Source organism: Corvus kubaryi, unplaced genomic scaffold (assembly GCF_017639235.1).
Source record: "Corvus kubaryi isolate FWS band 111438036 unplaced genomic scaffold, C.kubaryi_AGA036_p1.0 37396, whole genome shotgun sequence".
NCBI lineage: Eukaryota > Metazoa > Chordata > Aves > Passeriformes > Corvidae > Corvus > Corvus kubaryi.
The window spans coordinates 5,039,744-5,060,711 of NW_024581135.1; the positions used below are offsets into that span (position 1 = coordinate 5,039,744).

Here is a 20,968-nt window from a genome sequence, read left to right on the forward strand (position 1 = left end):
TCATAGCAGAAAATAAATTCATGTGTGTCATAGAGCTGCCAGGAAAACAGAAACACTTGATTTATACCAAGATCCTTCCTTGGCCAGCCTGTAATCCTGAATTACAGTTTGTTACAATAACTTCCTGTCTCACAGTCTGACTTTTTCTGGGTGTAAAACCCCTCGTAAGGGTTGGTCATTGCCTGTAATTTGTGCACATTACATAACAAACTGTCTCGCTCAAGTGGTTTCAGTGCAGGATTGGCCAGGGCAAACACAGGAGATCCCAGTGGGGGTTTATCAGAAAGCTGCATGCTGACGTCAGTGATGCTAATCCACACTTTCTCCAGCAATGAAATGGTTCACAGACTTCTGGTGAGGATAAAAATGGAGAAAATCACCATCTTCTTATTCCAGCATTTCATTTTTTTCCCTCCCTGTGTTAACAAGGGATCCAGGTCCACTTTTATGTATGGATCACTTTCTGTCTTTTTTCACAGCCAGAATCCACTGGCATCTGTCTGTTTATCTACATGGCCCCCAGCACAACAGAGAGATGGGTGTCTCATTAATGAATTATCTTCCCAGCACTGCTGAAAGGCACCAAAGTGCTATCACCATCACAGTCATCTCCACCTCTTGTTGAGAGATAAGAAAGTGAGGTACACAGAGATTTGTTATTTGCCCAAGGTCAGGCAGCAGCCAGAGAAACTGAGGCACTGAGTGTGCCTGGCCAGAGACAGCCCAGCAGTTGCACTCCCAGTGGAGCAGCACTGACGTGTTACCAGTTACATTGGTAAAGGCAACACCAGATGGATGCAATAGCTCATTTTCAGCAAATTCTTTTTCCATAAATTCTTTTATGGAAAATTGTTAGAGTATTTTTTCAGTTGGGTAGGCTGTGCTGTGTCTCATCACTAAACCATTTCCTTCAAGGCTCTGTGAGTTTGCACACATCTGTTGGGCTCTAGTGCTCACTCATCCCTGCTGCTCTGCTCCCCATAACTAATTCTTCCCAGCTTGTGTGGTTCCAAACACCACCAGGGTGAACTCACTAATACCTGTGTTTTAGTGTAATTTCAAAAAGAATGTTCCAGTCCAGCAATCTTTACTCACACATGCAGAGGCACTGAAGTTCGCAGTCTCCCTGAGCAAGAGGAAATTCAAGGTGCAGGTATCTCATCCAGAAGATGAGTAGGAAGCAGAGACCACTGAGCTCCAGTTTCTATCCTTCTCTCTGTTCCCGTGCTGCTTCTCTGGATGTTGTTTTTTCCACTCTCCTGGGTCATTACAAGTGTATGCTCACACACATGCTTTGCAAACATGCTGCTTCACACCACATCTTGCACTCTAGGTCAGAAGTTCACCAGGATGCAGCAAATTCCCATCATCTGTATTTTTCCCAGCATATCTGTATTTTTCACAGCACCCATGTCCTTTAAAGCTGTAAAAAAATAAACAGAACAAACCACTTGAAAATGTTATACACAAGGTGGCTTTTAAAGAAAGGAAGGGAAAGGTCTAAAACTCCACCTAGCAGCATTTTCAGGTTGATCTCTTCTACTTTGCTAGCACAATGTTGGTACATTGCTCCTCCCCAGGGACCTGCTGCATGGTGTGAGCTCCAGTGACACCTGCAAGGCCACCAGAACACCAAACAGGAGGGCAGGGTCAGCCCCTCTGCTTGGCTGCTGCCACTTTTCAGGGGGAAAAAAAGCAAACCTTGGACAATTTCAGCAGTGTCTCTCTGGAATGCTTGTTTTCAGAAGCCTGACGATAAGTAGCTCCAAAGGGAAATCAGACTGTCTCATGTAATATTCTTGATTTTTTTCAACTATCCTCCCTTTGCTGGCTGTGCACCCCTTCTCTCCTGCCCCTGCTTTCTGGCTTGAATAGCTCCCAGGTACAACTCAAACTGCAGGAGGGCACTGGTGCATGACTTAATAAATTTATCCTTTGACTTTCACCGCTTCCCCTGCTGTCACAAATAACTTTCGATCTTGAAAGTGAAGCAGCAAACCAGGGCCAATGGGAAAAAATTGTGGGGTTTTTGTTTTGTTTTGTTTTCCCCCAGTGTGATTTATAGCCAAACACTCACCCAGGGAGGAGTCACGTTCCCCAAGCTGGACTAGTAGAGATGGTTCACTGCCACTGGCTAGAAAAATGTAAAGTGATGGCAGCAGTCACGCTCTGCTGAATATGACTGATATCTGAGAGCAAATTATTGTCAGCATTTGGTAACAATTTCCAAACTTTAGCCCAAATATCGCTGTGCTTTGCATATTGGCAAGCGCTAGGTAATGGTGCAGAATAATGAGTGACCATTGTAATTGGCTTTGTATATTTAATAAGGCCCTGATTTTACCTAATCTCCTCACCAAGGTGCTTAAATTAAAGACAGCTTTAGAGAACCATGTTCCTTTAGTCAGGGGAGAACCTAACAGGTAGAGAGGGCAGCTCAGATCTGAGATTCCTGAACACACATCCCTAAGCTGGGAAATGGAAATCAGCCTCTCCCGGTCATGACTCATCATGCTGTCACTTAAAACATTTAGGACCAATGGCTTCTGCTTTGGGAATTCCTGTGTTCAGGGTATTCAGGGAATTTGATAATAGATAAAAGCCTGAAAGGAAAAATTTAGAAAAAAAATTAAAATGTGATTAAGTCATACACATCATGATAAAACATACGTGTTGTACATCCTTCATATGTGTCTGTCTTCAAGAATGAGGGAGAGGTTCAGGCTAAACATTTCCAGTGTGTGCTGGAAAGGCAGGAGCTGCCATGAGCAAGGCAGCTGTTTTGCAGGCAGGTGATCAAGCCTGCTTACATGTTTACATCTTCTTCATACAAACCAACCAAAACCTGAGGAAAACACTTTGGAATCCTGTTATTGTGCTCTTTAAGAGTTTTATCTGTATAAAGCCACCTCTCAAACCAAGAAAGACATTTTCATCCCAACCTACACAGCTTTTCCACTGACCCTCCACGTTCACCACACTCAGGTTCTTGGGTTTAGTGATTCTCCGTGTGTTTTTACCACACTTGCTGTAAAAGATTTCTTTTGTGTGCACCCTCAGATGAACAAATGTGGGACACAAGCTCCAGTGTGGCTGTCACTGAAGTCTGAATCCCTGCCAGCTCCTGGGGAGAGCAAAAAGCTCACGGGCTGTGCTACCTGGCAGGTCTTTGGGGGCACCAGGGACTGCTGCCTGTTCCGGATTCCCATCGCCGTCAGGAACTGCGGCGCTTTCTTTGTGTATCTCCTGCAGCCCACTCCAGGATGCATGGGCTACTGCGCAGAAGGTGAGGACCAGTATTCATCAATAAGATTACTTGTGCCTCTCAGGCTGGGTGTTCAAAGGTCCCGGTGTTGCAATGTACATCTCAGTGACCTTGCAAGTCAAGCGTCACTCCTGCTAAGGCACGGAGTGTGTAGAAAATAAATCAGTGGCAGTCCAAGGTGTTCCTGAAGAATAGCTCCTATTACCAGTCCAAAATGTAATCTGGTGTCTATTACTGCAGCATTCTTTGCTTGGTTACAGCTCACATGTAACCTTTCCCACTGTCTTTGGCTCCACTTTGGCTTGAAGTTGCAAAGAGAGTGAGCAGAGGCATCTCGGCTCTACCGAGGCACTGTATCCTGGATACTGTCTCTAAGGCCTCTTCTTATCTGTAATAATCCAGTATCCCCTCTCAAAAAAGGTAATTCTGAAACTCTGCAAGGAAAAAAAAAGCCAAACTAAACTGATAACATCTTTTTCATGACATTTATATAATTGTTCTCGTCAGAAATAATTTTCAGCCTACTACGAGAGATGTAACCCCTGTTCGGTAGCTAGGAAACAAAGGGAAAGCAGAAAGCAATTGCTCATTCAGTTAAACCTCCTGAACTTTGGAGCATGGCCAGGTGCATATAGATTTCATCAGAAAACATGCTTCTTTCTCAAAACGAAAAAATTACTTTTATACTTTCAGTATTTTTGGACAGAAACACAACACTGAGGAACTAGGGTTATCAGCTTTTCAGTCAGGCAAAACCAAAGCTTAAATACATTTTAAAGAGAAAGATAACTATTTTCTTATCTTTATCAATATTTTAACATTCCCACTTGAAGAAGAGGAAGGAAGAAAGGCTCAAAGAACATGAGATTAATTCACTATTTGAAATTTAAAAAAAAAATCCATTAAAATAAATGAAACCGATTCTTACTCCGAAATTACTTTTTAACTGAATAGAGTAGCTTTTCAGTTTAAGCTTGGCTTTTTTATAAACTCTAAGATTTCCACTACTCTTGTTCAAAGAATTTTTTTTGCCAATACATTTTGGGTGAATAATTTTGTCCTATTTGATCATTCATACCTGTTCAGTGATGTAAAGCTGCCTCCATTTCTCATAAAAGAAAGCTTATCCCTTCCCACCTATCCCAATCTCATTCTCAGTGAGGTCCAGTCCTTCAGAGTCTTTAAATTCTTGCCTTTAGGATGTTTTTTGCAGTGTCATGCATTGGATAGAAAACACCCAAAGCTGGAGTTTTTTTACTGGGGGTTTCTACCTCACTGGCTTAAATTCAGCTGTAGATATTGCACCCCAGGAGGCTCAGCTGGGTCCAGCTGGCATGGCCATGGCTTTGTGTCAGGGTGAATTCCCCAGCCCCTTCTGCTGGAGATTCAGGAGCAGGACACTGGTCAGCAATTCTGAGCTGCAAAACAAAATGAATGTAAAACTCTGTAACTTGGCAGAAAGGACAGAGCTGGGAAAAGCAGCGTTGGTGTTTGCAATTCCGCTCACACCCTCCCGTGAGCTGATCACCTAACTTTGTCCTTCTGGGGTAATTTCCTGCACACAGTCATGATGTGACCCACAGTTTGAGGCAGCTTCTGTTAGAAACAGAATAGAAAAAGGTATAAACAACTGGTCTTTATTCATATTTTAAGTAACTTGCTTCTTTTTCTTACCTCTTGCTGTTTGCCCTGGACAGATGCTAACACATTGGTTCTCTGTTCTGCTGTAACAGCTTCATATTTTATTCTCTTGGGCTCCCATGTATTATGTTTTCTACACTCCTCCAAAAAAGTTACTTAATTTATCCTTTCAAAGCATCTGAACCAGTGTTGGTGTTGAACCATCTTCATGTTGTTTGAGTATGGGTCTCTAGAGATGAAAAACATCCCCTTACACTTTTATACCTCTTTTTGCTTCTACTTCCTAGGTGAGTTTAACAGAAGGAAAGGTTTCAGACTTCATTACTTGTTGAAGCCTACAGAAAGCAAGCTGTATTTTTAGAGCAATGGCATTATTCTGGGCAGAGGGAAACTATATTGAGCAGACCTAGCCTAGATACATCCCAAAACAACCTGGAAAGGATCTTCACAGTATAACAGCAGGGGCTGGGTGGTTTCTGAGAGCCAGTTTACCTCTGCAACATAATGATTTCTCATATCTCTTCTGTGCTTATTGCAAAACTTGGATCAAAAGGCTGTGCTTCAGGGAAATGCAAAGCTGATGGCCTTTGCCAGAGTAATTAATTTATATTAATCTGAGTGCTTCATTTCAATAATTCTCTCACTGCAAAACAAAAATAACCCCACATACAAAACCGGCAGGTCAGATGGTATAACAGCAATAGGTAGTCAGTACACAATAAGCAATTTTTGCATTTCATATGAAGTACACATTCTTGCTTGCATGGTTACTAATTAAATCACAGGAACATAAAGTGTAGTGCATCTCCCATGTTTAATTGCATTGACATCTCCTTGTCAGGTGAACTACTGTAATGTCAAAACAACATTTTGTGCTACATCCCTCTTTTGTTTTCCTCTTCCAGACAAGCTCACAAGCCTGGCTTTGCAACCAGTGATCACTCCCGAGCTCATGCAAGGCCGAGTCCACCTGAAGTGCAGCTACAGCCCCCCTTCCCCTGAGCCCTCAGTGCAGTACCAGGTGCTCTGGTCTCGCCTCTCTGGCCCTGGGAAGAGGGAGCAGGTCCACCATGAGACCACCCCGCAGTCATTTTCCTACGTGGAGATGGACGGCTCAAATCTCCGCTTGGGAGACACGGTAATGCCACCCCACCTTCAGCAGCACAGGTCACACACTCAGAGGAGATCAAACCCTTTTTCTAAATCTTTGTTGTGCTTTTATTAGCGCTGCTCCTCACTCCTTATGTTTAGAGCTACTGCCCAAAAAGAGCTGAAACTGTTCCACAACAAGATTATTAAATAACATTAACCCGGATCAGGACCTGTAATATTTCGTTGAATTGCAGTGAGTTCTTGGAAGGTATTTTGCCACATTCTAAAGGCAAATTGAATAGTTGCAGTTACATTACACCTTGAATGCTGTGAGGTTTGTATAAGTGGTGGGTACACATGCCAGAGCCAATTTTTGCTTAGTACTTTCCGTATCTTGAGGCAGTGAGATTTTGCAGCAGAGGCAGGCTCAGCTGCATGCACTCAGTAATTTTTATATCCATGGACCAGAGACACAATAACATCTTTTCACAGAAAAAAAAAAAAGATAGTACATTTTAAAATAGAGGGAGATTTATTTTATGGTTTTTTTCACATTGTTCTGCCTCTCTGATTCCAAATTCCTGGTTCAATAGCATACTGAAAGATAGAGTTCATTACAAAACAATTTTTAAGAAGTATATTTGATGGCTTACACAGCAACAATGATCTACTCTCAACAACAACAACAAAACAGAAACCAATACAGATGTGAAAAAAATTGACTTGTCTCGGTTTTGGAGACAAAACTTCAGGAGGAAAGGGCCTCCCCTTTTCGTCCACCAATAAGACAAGTGGGTCACAAGAAGTGAAAGTGGGGAAAAAGAAACCAAACTGTTTATTAACACACGAACAAAACAGGGTAGAACAGGATAAAAAAACCCCTCAAAATACAACAGATTCCTGGAGAGGGAACAGACACACGGGCTCGGACCAGCCAGAGCCACCCCGTGGGCCAGCTGGGGCCACCCCCACAGGCTCCCCGGACCAGTGAGGAGGGAAGGGAGGCAGTGAGGCAAGGAAAAAAAGAACAAGGAAAAAACCAACAGAACCTTTTTTCCAGCTATGTGGAACACAAAAGAAACCCAAAGAGCAGCACAGCACTCCAGCACACGCCCTCCCGAGCCCTGCCCAGCCCCTGAGCCCTTGGGCTGAGCCGTTCAACTGCCCCGCACTGGTCCCGTGGCCCCGCCCCCGGGTCCATCTTAAAGGCACGGCCTCCTTGGGCATTGAGCGGATGGTTAAGGAATAAAGCGGCTTCATAACATCACCCCACAACTCTTGTGTATGAATTCATGGCCTTTTATGGTATAGAAACAAGTCTTGTTTCTATACCATAAAAAGTTAAATTAGGTTCATAACTTTTATAGGCAGAGGGACATTAGTGATGCTACAGCAAACTGAAAGAATAAGCAGGGGTAACAGGCTGGTGTTAGAAGTAGGTTGGAAATAGCCTTGGCATTGTGCAGCTCTTCTTTGAGATCGTGTAATCATAGAATACCAGGCCCAAACAGAGGGTTCAATGTTCATCAGGACTAAATTTTCTTGACAAAAGCACAATCTAGACAAGGCAACCCAGTAGCCTTTTACTGCTGAACCTGAAGTGTCTAATATCAGGGAATCCACCACTGCTGAGATTAGTCCAATGGATAACTGTTCTCATTGTGAAAAAAATGCTTTTTGTGTCTAATCAGAATTTTCCCTCATCTTTTCCATGTTACTATTTGTAAAAAGGGACTCTCCATCTTCTTTGTATCCACTCTTTAAAAACTGGAATATGGTGATGAGGTTTCCCCCGAGCCTTCTTTCATCAAGGCTGAATGAACTCAGTTCTCTCAGCCCTTCATCACACTGTGGCTTCCCAGGCCTTGGCTCATCTTTGTGACCCTTCTCTGGACCCTCTCCAGCCTGCCCACATGTTTTTGTGTAGTGGTGATCCAAAATGAACACAGTATTCCAGACGTGGTCTGAGAAATGCTGAGTGAGATTATGAGATCTTTAGCCAAGCTCAGAAATCTGACTGATGATGCCCTCACATGTTATAACATGGGGTAGATAATTCTGCCAGTTTAAGACAAGTTTGCATTATGAAGAGATATTCTCATCAAAATAATTTCACTTGCAATCACTTCAAATCTAGTTTTAACAATCCTGAGGGATTCAGAGAAAATAAGGTTCTGTTAACAAGTAGCATCACCAAATCTTTATAAGACTATTTTTATTATATTAAGTTTCCAGTAAGCCCTTCTTTGTCCTCTGCTGAAACGAGGTGTTTAATTTAGTGGGTTTAGCGAGACTAAAATGTTCTCTTCCTTGTTAGATTTCTTTAAAGGTCTTCATGGTCTATTTGACTAATTATAATTATCCATAAATCATCTCGGGTGAAAACCAGGCGATGAAGCTTCAGCTGTAACTGAGAATTCAGTTTTACAGAATAAAGATTTTAAAAAAGCATTTCACTGTGTTTGCCATCCCAGTCTGGGTGTCTAACAGGAGTCAAAAAGGAGAAGACTCTCACCTCCAGTGCTGTAAATCTGAAGAAATTTAGCATTTATAGGGCCGCCCGAGAGGAAAGGTGATGGCACTAAAAGGGGAACCAAACCCTGGGCACCAAACTCCTCCACACAGAGGCAATGGGTAACTCTCCCCTGCCCAAGAAAGACGTAGGTGGAAGAATATTCTCTCAGACAGCATTAAAGGGAGGCCAGATCCACACTGATAAAAGCTTCATGAGAGAGGAGGCAATAAATTAGAAGCACTTCCCAATACTTTCCCCCTTTTCCATTCAGAGCCCAGTGGTAGCTTCCCCAAGGCTGTGCACTGCCAGGGGGCACGAGGGGCATTCAAGGCATAATTTGTCCCCCAGGACACAGGATGTGCAGCATTTTGAAAACTCCTTGCTTTTTTTCAACCTTTTTGACTCATTATCTCTACCTGCCAAATAAGCTGCATTTGGGTCTCGACACATTCATGGCCTGAAATCAGCACCTTCTCTGTTCATTTCTCAACAAAAAACTACAGCCCAGCAAGACGATTTTTTTTTTTTTTTTTTACTTCACTTTTTGGGTGGTTGATGTCGATGCTACTCTTTGTCTGTAAAAAAGTCTCTAGGTAATAGGTCAGTCACATAATGGAATAGCTATTGATATATTTTAATACGCAGTCAAACCCTAGAGAAGAGCTGAGGTTTACCAGCCAGCATTCCTGAACTTGTATTGACTAAACAGCCAGTTATTTTTTAATAGCCATCATATGTCCTTTCTTCCCCCCATCTTTGGGCTCCAATTTTGTTATTTCAGACAGTAATGCTGGCAGCATAATGTTCATGAAACCATTGCAGTCTTAAATAAATCTATAACATGCCACTATTTCTCTATAAGCTCTGAAAGAAGCCTACTCCATCTGATATGAAAATCCTGGCATTCCTAAGCCTTATTTATGTGATAGTGACAGAGGTCATTTCATTCCTCGAGGCACAGCCATCTATAAATTATAGCAGCACACTGTGAGTAATGAGTTATGCTAAGAAAGAAAGGTGTTTGGAAGAAAACTGTTCAGATTTTGCTCGGCACAGCAATCCAAAAGTTCACATGGCGAGGAGCAATTGTCACCCTGCATAAACCATGGTGCTCACTGTAAAATAAGAATGTTTAAGCAAAACCAGCCTTTCTGAGCTCTGGGATAGAAGTGGCTGCTTTGCACAGCACTCTGCAACAGAAGGAGATTATGCCCCAGCATAAAGACAGCAAATTATTACGTGAATATATAAAATAACTATTTTTCTCTCACAAGAGAAAGTGTGAAATTCCATAGGGTGGTTTGGATTGGAAGAGACCCCAAAGACCATCCAGTTCTAACCCCCACTCCATGGGCAGGGACACCTTCTGCTAGACCAGGTTGCTCCAAGCCCCACCCAAATTGGCCTTAAATACCTCCAGTGACAAGGCAAAAGTTCTGAACTGTCCTGTTGTTCCTGGTGCTGAACACAGCCCAATCTTGCAGAGCACTTATGCTTCATCTCTCAAGGAAATAGGATTTTTGTCTTACTGCCAGCACTTCTAAGAGATGTCCCAGCTCAGCTCAGGGGAGAGAACCAGCTCATACCAGATGATAGATCCAGTACAATTATTGCACTTAGATGGAAAATCCTGGGTATATGGGCTCGTAAAGGTTAAATCATATTAAGTCTATATCTGTGTAAATACTCAAGCACTTAGAAGGCCATCTTGAAGATTTTCCCCTTCCCCTCTCCCAGAAATAGTAATCTTACAGACCCCCAGTCAGCATTGACCCTCAGCATCTCCTCTTTAGGGTCACTTCACACCCTTGGCTCAGCTCTCACTGACTCAGACTGTCACTTCCCAGTTCAGAGGTCTGCATCAGCATCTAGACTCCAAAGTGACATTTCCCCTATTCAAGTACTAATCCCCTCCCAGCCACTGAACTTGCCAAAATCAACAACAGGAACAGGAGGACCTGCCTGTTTGTAGGTCACACCTGAGCTTACAATTTCTCTCTCAACCTTCAGGTAGAAAATGAGAAGCATGCCCACAGAAACAGAACTCTGGCTGAACTTGAACAGAGATTTTAAAGCAGAAAGGGTCAGAGGGTTGATGAGCAAAACTCTGCAGATGATAAAACACCTTGCTACTACCCTGGGAAAATTTCCTTCCTTAGCAGAATAATGACCTGGAGTCAGATTCCACACACTGCTTGGCCATTTGACAACTGGGAAGAGCTTCCTTCTTCCTGTACAGCGAGTAGCAAAGTGAGCAGAGCTGGACTTCCCACAGTGCCAGGTCACACAGCTGCACCTGCTCCCTCCCTTCTGCAGCCAACAGCCCCTCACAGTGAGTGATTTGTGTTCTAAAGCTAGAAGGTCTAGTTCATTAATTAAATCAGACAGATTCTCCCTACTTTCCCCTTCCTGCTAACCCTTCTGGAAAGCCTTCCCAGAGACTTTGTTCCTACCCCTTTCTACAAATACCTACAGCCAGATCATTTTCTCAAGCTAATAAGAACTATTTTTCTTTTCTTACAGCTTCCCCAGAAATGTCATCCTTCAGTTCCACTCATCCTTTGCTCCTTTCATCAAGGCTGTAAACCACAGCTCCCTCCCACACACACTTCCAGCTCCCAGCAGAGTGGTGACTCCAGGTTTTTCTGACCCCAGCCCATTAGTGTTTAATGGAGCAGGCAATGGCAGCTCCAGTGCCCTGACTGCTGTCGGGAGACACCTGTCACCTGGCATGGTGATTCCCTGCCCAGCCCTCCACCCACAAGCCAGGAGTGTTACCTGTGACTCTGAGCCTTGCAGCCCCAGCCTGCTGTCTGACATGGGTGATGTAGCTGTAGGAGGGTGGATCCAACCCCAGAGTTAATAATCACCCCCAGATCTGCACCTGCACCTTCCAGCAGCATCCAGATTTCCCTGCCCAGGGAACGGCCAGCAGCAGGTGACCCTAAATAGTTCCTTATGTTAGGAAGGCAGCTTCCCACAGCTAGTCTTTGTTAACTCAACCCCTTGTATGAGCACAGGGGGAGAGGCTGATGAGAGAGGAGATAGGGCAAAGCTGGGTCTGCTGGCAAATTTCTCCCTCCATGCCCTAGCCTGGACTCCCCACACTACATTCAGAATTAGTTAGAGGAAAAGGTGAAATCGATACATTATTATCATCAAAATAGGTAGAAACAACTGATTAGGAGGAAACTTGAATTCTGAACGCTATGAGGAAAAATACCCACATTTTAATGTGCAAGTTATTAGGGAGAAATTTTCTGGAGATGATGACAGGTCCTAGGATTAAAATATTTTCCCAAATTGTGTCCCAGAGCCCCCTGACTCTCACCAAAGTAATGACTGAATTCTGCTTTTAGACAAAGAAGCTGCTCACGAGGTTCATGTCAAAATGGGTACAACTCTGAGTCCATGGAAGGGGGAAATCTTCTCCAACACACAGGAAAGGAGACAGTTCTTGGCTAAAAGAGCCTCTTTTGATAAGAGTTTTGTGCCTAGAAGTAGTTTTCTGCCCTATGGGAAGTTTTGCCAGCACACAGGAAAAAGGAAGCATCCCATGATGGGAAGCAATCCAGTCATCCTGTCCAAGGGCACCTGTCCCTTTAAAGGAGATGATAAAAAAATAGAATTCAACTTTTTTTAACAGATCCAATGAGTTTGGGGAAACATACTTCCTAACTTGTCACGGCCATCAGCATACTGCTGTCAGTGGTGCTTTTATCTCTTTGCTTTAAAAAGGCTGCATCCTGAGATGGGTGTAGGGGGGGAAGAGAAAAAGAGAAAGAAAAATTTTATCACTGAAGTGGAGAAAAAAGAGTTAGTATTTAGCTGAAGGCAAAAAAAACTCCCCTCCTTGGAGTGACTATCATAATTATGTGACAAACTGTCAGCCTGTAGCTCAGTAGCTGATGAACATATCTGCTGATTGTGAAGTGTACACCTAACAAGGAAGAGGCAATACAAGCAGAGGAATGATATAAAAGACAGAAATAAAATGTAAATTGTGATGGCTGTCCCTACATTTTGAATTTTTAAAGTTTGTGCTAACCTCCAAAAGTACTGAACATTGAGCTGGGGTAGACTGATAGTCCGTGGATATCTCAGTGTATCATCAGGGAGTAAATTTTTATTTGAGTGTTTGGTGCTTTATCAATAAAATATACCTCTAAAATATATATGAGAGGAAATACAACGAGACTGGGTACTGATATTTCCCAGAATATCACTTTGGGGAAGATCACCAGGCAATGTCTCTGTCAGTGCTGGGCATCCCTGTGCATGTCCCTGCTGCCTCTCACTGCAGCTCCCTCCCTGGCACAAACGCCCCTCATGCTGTGCTCAGAGGGAATCTCAGTGTGGATATTTTTTGTTAAAAGCACTGAAGCCAAAAGTGCAAACAGCCCAGTGAGTGCAAATACATCATCTGCAATGCGGGTGCATACTATCTGCTCAATGAGCTCTGCAAGGGGGTCAGTGCTATTTATTTTTTGGTAGAGGAAATCTGGATTATCTGAACCCTTTCTCTGTTGTCACCGCCTTGTCAGGTCCTGATTTTGCAGACTCTCCCTGTGGCAGCTGCAGGAGAAGCTGCAGGAGCATGATCAACACTCACTTTCTGCCTTCCCAGCATAGGAACTGTTTTGAAAAGTCTGTAAGCTGAACACGAGCCTTTAGGGAAGAATTGGAGATAATAAATATCTAATGATAACAGGGGCTTATTACCTTGAGGAGACAAGAACTTGCACTCCTTTGGGGGCAAACTGGATGACTATGAAATATCTGAGGAATTTTAACTGTAAGGTATCTTTGTGAGGTGAGATCTGTGTCTGTTTTTCCCCCAGTACACCCAGTATGACCTCAAGGCTTCCATCTTGTTAATGTAACAAATGACAGCATTTTCTCTGGGCCAAACTGTCTGGAGCTGTCTGCAAAAGAGTGAGAAAAATTGTGAAAGCAGAAACATCCCAAAAGGCACATAAGCCTGGGACTGAGCTGAACTGGAAATAATCCACTTGAAGAGCACAGAAAACACTTGTTTTCCCCCACAGCCCTACAAACGACCCTGTATTGCCAGTGGAGAATTTCCGCTGTGCACAAAAGAGGTACAAAAGCAGATTCTTCAGTTTGGAGGAAACTCATGACCTCATGGTAACGAATAGGCACTTTTAGGGTGCTAAAACAAATATTCCAGTCTTTTATGCAACTCATGCCCATATGACCACATGAATCTAGGGATATCCTGGTGTAGAACCTGTTTTGCAGGTAGTGGTCCTGAGGGTCATGCCTTAACCAGCAGGTGAGAGCTACCAGCATCAGCATGGCCAGTGAGTGATGCTGGAAAATCCATCCAAAGGTGTTTGTCACAATGGAAAATAAATTGGATTGGCCCAGTTCTTCCTTGCAGGTTACTTGAGGCTTAAAAAAGGCAGCAGCTATAAATATGTCATCTGAGTATTTGGAATTTGACTTAATATGTCACAATCTGTTACTCCATTTCCAAGAAGACGACTAAAAAAATATTCAGAACTACAGTTTCAGAGTCTATTGTCATTTGCTTGAAGGAAAATTTCTGTATTTTAATCTTATGATCCTAGAAATGATTTTAGCAATTTGGTTTTTTTGAAACCAATGAAACATTAAGTTGGCAGATGGTGTGCGGGCTCAGCAGAGATAAAGGTTGTGTGGCTGTGCTAGGAATACAACATAAGTGTCCTGGTACATTGTATTTGGGGGAGTTTTTTGTTTGGGTGAATTTTCTTTTTTCTTTTTTAATGCAATATAAACCCTGTAGGCACATCTGCATCATCTTTTATAATACAATAAGGGAAAAAAAGGAGCTTCTCATATTGCTGACACAGTTTCTGAGGCTGGATGACTGTCAAACTAATTTAAATTTTAAAATAAAATGCTTACAGTCGTGGTAATCATGGTACAGAGAGAAGATACTTGATCCAGTGGACAAACTGGATTCTGGGATCCCAAGAGCAAACGTCTGAATTCTAACATCTATGAACAATGTAATTCTTCCTTAGCAAAATGAGTTAAAATCACAAACCTGGAAGTTTAAAAACTGCAGAAGAAAACTCATCATAAGCATTCAGTGCTATTAATTTTTGAGACAAAAGCCATGGTTCTTTGCTTATTAAATGCATCAAAACTTCTTACAAATCTCAACATTTACACATAAATATTCTCAAAGCCTAAATCCCCAAAATATATTTCAGCAGTAGAATGAAAGCTTAAAAACTCTTGAGCAACAGGAAGATGCATAATTATATGAATGTTATTCAAGAAATGCTGTAGCACGTGCTGTTTATTTATTTATTACAGGTCGTTTGCACTGTCACAGCTTTTAGGAGGGGCACTCCTGAGCAGCAGTCACTGCCTGAGGACAGCAAAGCTTTCTATGCCGGGATTAAGGTAACACCCATGGCCCTGAGTCACTGACTAGGGAATATTTGAAAATCATGATGAAGACACATAAATCCTGATCATAATAAGCAGTGCTGCTTCGATGTTCACTTTGAGAAAATGGCTTTAGTTTGTCTGTAAAACACCCTGAAACACCCACTGGCACCGTGTGCACGTGTGGACACTGATGTGCCACAAAGTAGGAGCAAAGCTACGTGTCCTAGTAAATGTGCCCTGAAGAGCTCTGGGGTTTTTGTGTGATGGGAGGACACACCTACAAACCTGCAAAGATGCACCATTTCATTGTAACTGAGCCAGAACAAAGTGAAGATAAAAAAATAAACTTTTATCCATCATCTTGCTATGGGCAGGCATTATGAAACAGTTGCTGAAGATACATTCACACCAAATGTGAGGACCAGGTCCAATCCCACTCAAGGATTAGGTTGTCAGCCTGGCAGTCCAGGAGATTTTGGGATGTTCTGAGTATCTGAGTGTCCTGCCTCCATGAATGGGGTCTGAAAAACCTGGTAGCCCATTCTGTGTAGAACAGTTTCTGAGGAGTTTTTTTGAAGAGAGAATTTTCCAGAGAATGGAAATTCCCATTCCCGACTAGGCCTGAGTGCTGTCTCTGCTCTTTTCCCAGGACAATGGACAGACAGAAAAGGCACAACCCGAGCTCTCTCCCTGGTGCAGGGGTCCCCAAAGATGTAGTATTTTATGTGCAGAGCAATTCTTCTCCCTGACACAGCAGGGAAGGGAAATTGGTCAAAAATTGCACTTATTTTGCACCTGGCACAGACTACAAACCATGACCATGAGGTTATGCCAGACTTTATGCCATGGTATTTATCCTACGGCATTGGGATAAGAGCTCCTTTAAACCAGGGATATTAAAAATAAATAAATTCTACAGTATTATTCTCAGACTTAATAAAAGCCTGCTTTGAGATTGGGAGATGAGAAGCAATTACACACTGTATGTGGAAACTGCAAACATTTTCTTAATTGCCAAAAATGTTAAAGTATGTTAACAGCAATTTTTCCTTGTAAAGCTGAAGATCATTATTGCAAAATTTATTATTATTAAGAAGTTTATTATAAAGATTATTATTATTTTATGAGTAATTATATATCTTCATAATTGATTAAAACCACTTAAAACTTCATATATGTCAGTGTTGCCTGATTAATCTGTCATCTCCCTTGCCTGTCAAAATTTTCTAAAAACTGTTTGCTTATTTCCAGTTTTTACCAGAATCACTAGAAATTGCAGAGGATGGCAAGGAACATGTTTTGACTGTCCTGAGCACGGTACCCATTGCCTGTCCTGGGCAGGATGATTCCTGTAAAATTACTTTGCAACTAACTACTGAGGACTTGGGTAAGAGTTTTACATATTGGCATCAAATCAATGGGGTTAGTTTTTCCAGTATTTAAGTTATAATGAATTCTAATAGAAAATATAATATATAAATAATGTCAAAGGGCAGAAGCCATAAAATCAGCAAACTAGGCCATATTTTTATCTGCAAAATAAAACAGCTGATAATATCAGACAGGTTTTTGAGGGAAAAAAACCCCAAACCCATAAATCTGACTAGCAATTACCTGAACAGAAGTCTGTTGAGATTTATAGATGAAATAACTGAGAGTAGAAGAACTTATCTTAAATTCCAGGAGCGTAAAATTCCATTTTAAGGTTTTTTGTAGCAGGAATGTTCTTAGGTAGAATAATTTCATTAATTATCAACAAAAAGCTCCCCTGCATATTTATTATTCAGTAAATGCGTAGTGAAGCCTTTTTTCTTTCTTTTGCTGGTTTATAATTTTTGTCTAACTTAATACAGAGGGAAAAAATCATTTTTCTGCTTCTATATTATTCTCTTTCTAAATGTTTAAGGCTTTTTTTTTATTTTATTAACTTGAAAACATTGACAATGTCAATGAGAAAACTCTTGCCCTTTTATTCAGTAAATGCTGTCTTCAGGTCAATCAGGTGGAATATCCTTCCTGCCTAAGGGTGGCACATATGTATTTATTTTCTGTTAGCACTAAAAAAACCACCCAAGCCTTTTTCTAACAAGTCACTTCTTTCTCTTCCATAAGTGACTCAATGAGAGAAATGTTTAGAGATAGGATTACAGCTGCAGTTTCTCTACCCACAAAAAGCCATCTCTAAAAAATGTTGGCAAAACCCAGATAGTTCCTGATGTTTTTCTCTTTTTAATTCCCTTTCCTAGCTCTCCTCACCACCAGCCAAGTGCTTACTTAGACAGAAGAAAAAAAAAAATAAATAAATGGTATCATAACACAATGATCTTAAATTGAGCAGCACCTTATGGTTCCAGCAGCTGTGTTGGCTCTCATACGTGGAGTACTTTGCATTTCTCCATGGCTCAGTGCTGCTCTGCTCTACATATTGCTCTTGGCTTAGGGTCTGTGCTGCTCCATCAGGAAAACATCTGCTGAGCTCATGGGAACGGATTTCCTTGGACAGTGAGGCTGCCTCACACTCAGGGATTGAGGATGTTGGGCTGGTGTGTGGTGGGAAATCCCCACAGACCCCAAGCAACTCAGACACTGACTGCTCTGAGGACCAGATGGGAACTAGTCCCAGTCAAGGCCGTTTGTTTAACTCACATTTCCTCATTTTAACTCACATTGACCAAGGCTTTCAGGATCTCCCTGACACCGAGAGCATGGAGCTCTCACATGGGGAGGCTGAGCTCAGCACATCAGGCTGAGACTGACCCCTCACCGAGGTCTCCTCCAGTCCCACAGTGTGCACTTGACTGGAAGAAACAGGACTTGCAGAAGCAGCTCTATTTTCAAGCTGTCAATGGACTTGATGTGTTGGTGCCAAGACGTGCCGAGAGGAAGGCACAACTCATCCAATTGACTCATATTTGAAGGAAGTTGTCACTGAAGTGGAAAATTTCTGTTAGTTTCAATCAACTCATTTCTGCAGCTTAAACTAAACCCAGCTCTAGCCCTTGGTTGCTCCATCCTGAGGCTATTTCCTCAGTTGACACTTGGGCTGTTATCTATTGAGCTACCTATATATACTTAATGCTGAGTATCTGCTGCTGGGTGTCTGCACAACCACGTTTGCTTTGAGCCTTTACTGTCTTTAGGGTCCATTAGTTTATTTGAAGGGACACTGCGGGCTTCTGAAAAATGTGTGCTGGCCACAGTGCTGGAAATTAAAAACAAAAACCATTTTAGCTGAGATTCGTTTATACTGAATAAATTAACTGACAAGCTGCTTGTCTGACTGAATCCATATAACTACACTGTTGTGCTAATTATGTAGGGAATAAGTGATAAGAAAGCTAATTACAAGCACAGAAATATCTCTCCAAGTTCAGACAATATCATAATGAATGCCAAGGCACAGCAGAGCCACTGGAGTTTGGCTTCTGTTAAGTTTATCGTTACTATTTTGCCAAGATGATTTTCTTTGATTTTAAACTTTTGTTCTGGGTTGTGAGCACAGCTCAGGGGGCTGTAATGGCAATAACTATTCCTCATGGAAACCTCCAATTTAATTGAATCAAGAACCTTGAAAATGAGTCAGGACTTTTCTATAAGATGTGAGGAGAGGCAGCCTTTAAGGATTTGATATGAGAGATAATATGTCATTAATATCTGTAGATTTTAGTTCAGTTCCCATAGTACTGTACAGGGTTAATTTAAATTATATTTCATGAGATTTTTCCATAAGGGATAAGACACTGATTATTTGATTGTGTTAGAAATGCCATCTTAAAATACTTTAATGCCATCTCTATAAATTATTAAGCAAGACTACAAATGAGAAGAATTATATGAAAATCACTTATTTTAATATCAGAAAATCAATATTTTCATCTCAGATTAATTTTATGGCCACCATTTCTAGAACCTGATTCTTATAAGATGATAATTAGTGGTCTGGGACAGAAAACTAAATGTTCCTCAAAAAAGGCTGTACGTCCTGATATCAGCAGTGAGATTCTGACTGGCTTCAGCAGGACCACAATTTCATTTTTCATCAGCCAAAGGATTCATGAAAGGTTGAGTGGCGTCTTGAGAAGCAAATACACACTGTATACAGTACAGACCAGATGGCTCAGAACTAAATGCTATTGTAATTCAGTATGTGTAAGGGAAAACACACCTATGGAAATAAAAATTCAGGTTTGCCCTTTACCTGAGACCTCAGCAGGAAAGGTCAGGACCTGAGGGAAGCGGACACTGCCATTCTGGCTGCGTGTAGGGGTCTCTTTAGGAAAGACACGATGTGCAGTGCTATTGTCACACTGATTTAGTCACCACACATCATTTCCCTACCCACCACAGATGCTGACACAGCCAGTATCTCCATAGCTTATTTTTTTCCTCATTTTTTAGTGAATTTATCTGCACAGTACTTCTGTGAAGGATACAAAGACTATCATTGTTTTACAGACTGGGAAGCAAAACACCATAACCTAAGCCAAAAATACAAATACAGACCTGCTGCATTTGCTTTGCTGTCATGGATCCATAGTTCACTGAAAACTGACTCAAGAACCCTCCCTTTCCACATCAAAACACCTGTTTATTTTAAATTAAATAACTCCCAGCAGACACCTCCTTATATTCCAGACAGTGAAAGAGAAGTGTTTTCCAGAAACACAGATTCATCTCTTTCTTTGTCGTGAGAACTACTTGTCTTCATTCACTGGGCATGGACCCATAAAGATAACACTGTCATCCCAGAAATATTAGCACCTTGTGGAAAAATAGACAACACCGAGTCTTTAGTAAACTTAGGGGATAAAAAACCCAGCACAGTGAAGAGTGCAGAGGGATGCCAGATGCAGTCAGTCACAACTGCTTTGATGTAAAGCCCAGCTGGTTCCAAGGCATGTGTGTCCTGCACTGAGAGGCGTTTGTGTTGAACAGCACACAGGGTACGGGCAGCACTTTGGATAACTCCTGTCAGACTCTGTGCTCGTGTTCACTCCAGGCAGCCAGGTACCAGGGCCCCCAGACATCGCCCTCTCGGCCTGCCAGGTGGATCTGCTGCCAGAGCCCTGCTCGGGGAGCAGCTGTGCAGCAGCCACGGTGACAGTGACAGCCGTGACGGACTTCACGCAGGACGGCAACCGCGGCAGCCGCATCAGCGCCGAGCCAGTGGCACCAAGAGATTTGCTCTGGAGGGCTTACACACCCAGGGATGTGAAGGTTAGGTCCTAAAATCAGTTGGAAAATATGTCAAATCTAAATGAGAGGCTTTTCTTTTCTTTTTTTTTCCTTTTCTTTTCCTTTTCTTTTTCTTTTCTTTTCTTTTTTTTCCATATAATAAATAAACTTTTAGGGATGGTTGTCATAATGGTTTGTGTTGGAAGGGACCTTAAAGCTCATCCAATTCCACCCCCCTGCCACAGGCAGGGACAGCTTCCACTATCCCAGGTTGCACCAAGCCCCGTCCAACCTGGCCTTGGACACTTCCAGGGATCCAGGGGCAGCCACAGCTTCTCTGGGCATCCTGTGCCAGGGCCTTACCACCTTCACAATTAAGAATTTTTTCCTAATATCTAATCTAAACCTGCCCTCTGTCAGCAGAGTAAAGCAAAACAGTCACTTTATACACTAAGAAAACTAACATGGAATTCCTTGTGCTTTGGCAGATTTAGGCTTGATTATTAGTTAGCACATCAGTAAGGCCAAGAGCTGGAATACAGAGGTAACCAGGAGTGCTTCTGTCTGGAAAAGGGGAGAGGGAGAACATGGGTTAGGGAATGAGGGAGGGGGGAAACAGAGAGTTTGGAGAATATTTTCTGAAAAAGCAGAGGAAAGGCAGGGCCTCAGAAGCGAGGGAAAAGAAGGGGATTCAGTAGTGCTGTGTCCAGTTTGTGACTGTGCCAGGAATCACCAGGACACCTTTGACGACACACAAGGCTGCTCCATCTCTTCATTTATACTGCTACAAATTGTCCAAAATAAAAATAATAAGAAGCAATCAGGGAGGCAAGCCACACTTTCCCTGCAGAAAGCCTGGCCAAGGAAATGTG

The 20,968-nt window shown here is 42.3% G+C and overlaps 1 protein-coding gene across 1 annotated transcript in view; it reads left to right on the top strand.

Annotated features, from left to right (window-relative positions):
• Window positions 1-20,968, top strand: part of LOC121670349 (von Willebrand factor D and EGF domain-containing protein-like) — a 164,019-nt gene that overhangs the window by 41,996 nt on the left and 101,055 nt on the right. The window contains exons 3-7 of the mRNA XM_042040440.1: window positions 3,061-3,286; window positions 5,812-6,044; window positions 14,844-14,933; window positions 16,173-16,308; window positions 19,921-20,138. Coding sequence (XP_041896374.1) covers window positions 3,061-3,286; window positions 5,812-6,044; window positions 14,844-14,933; window positions 16,173-16,308; window positions 19,921-20,138 — 903 coding nt within the window. The remainder of the gene's footprint in view (window positions 1-3,060; window positions 3,287-5,811; window positions 6,045-14,843; window positions 14,934-16,172; window positions 16,309-19,920; window positions 20,139-20,968) is intronic.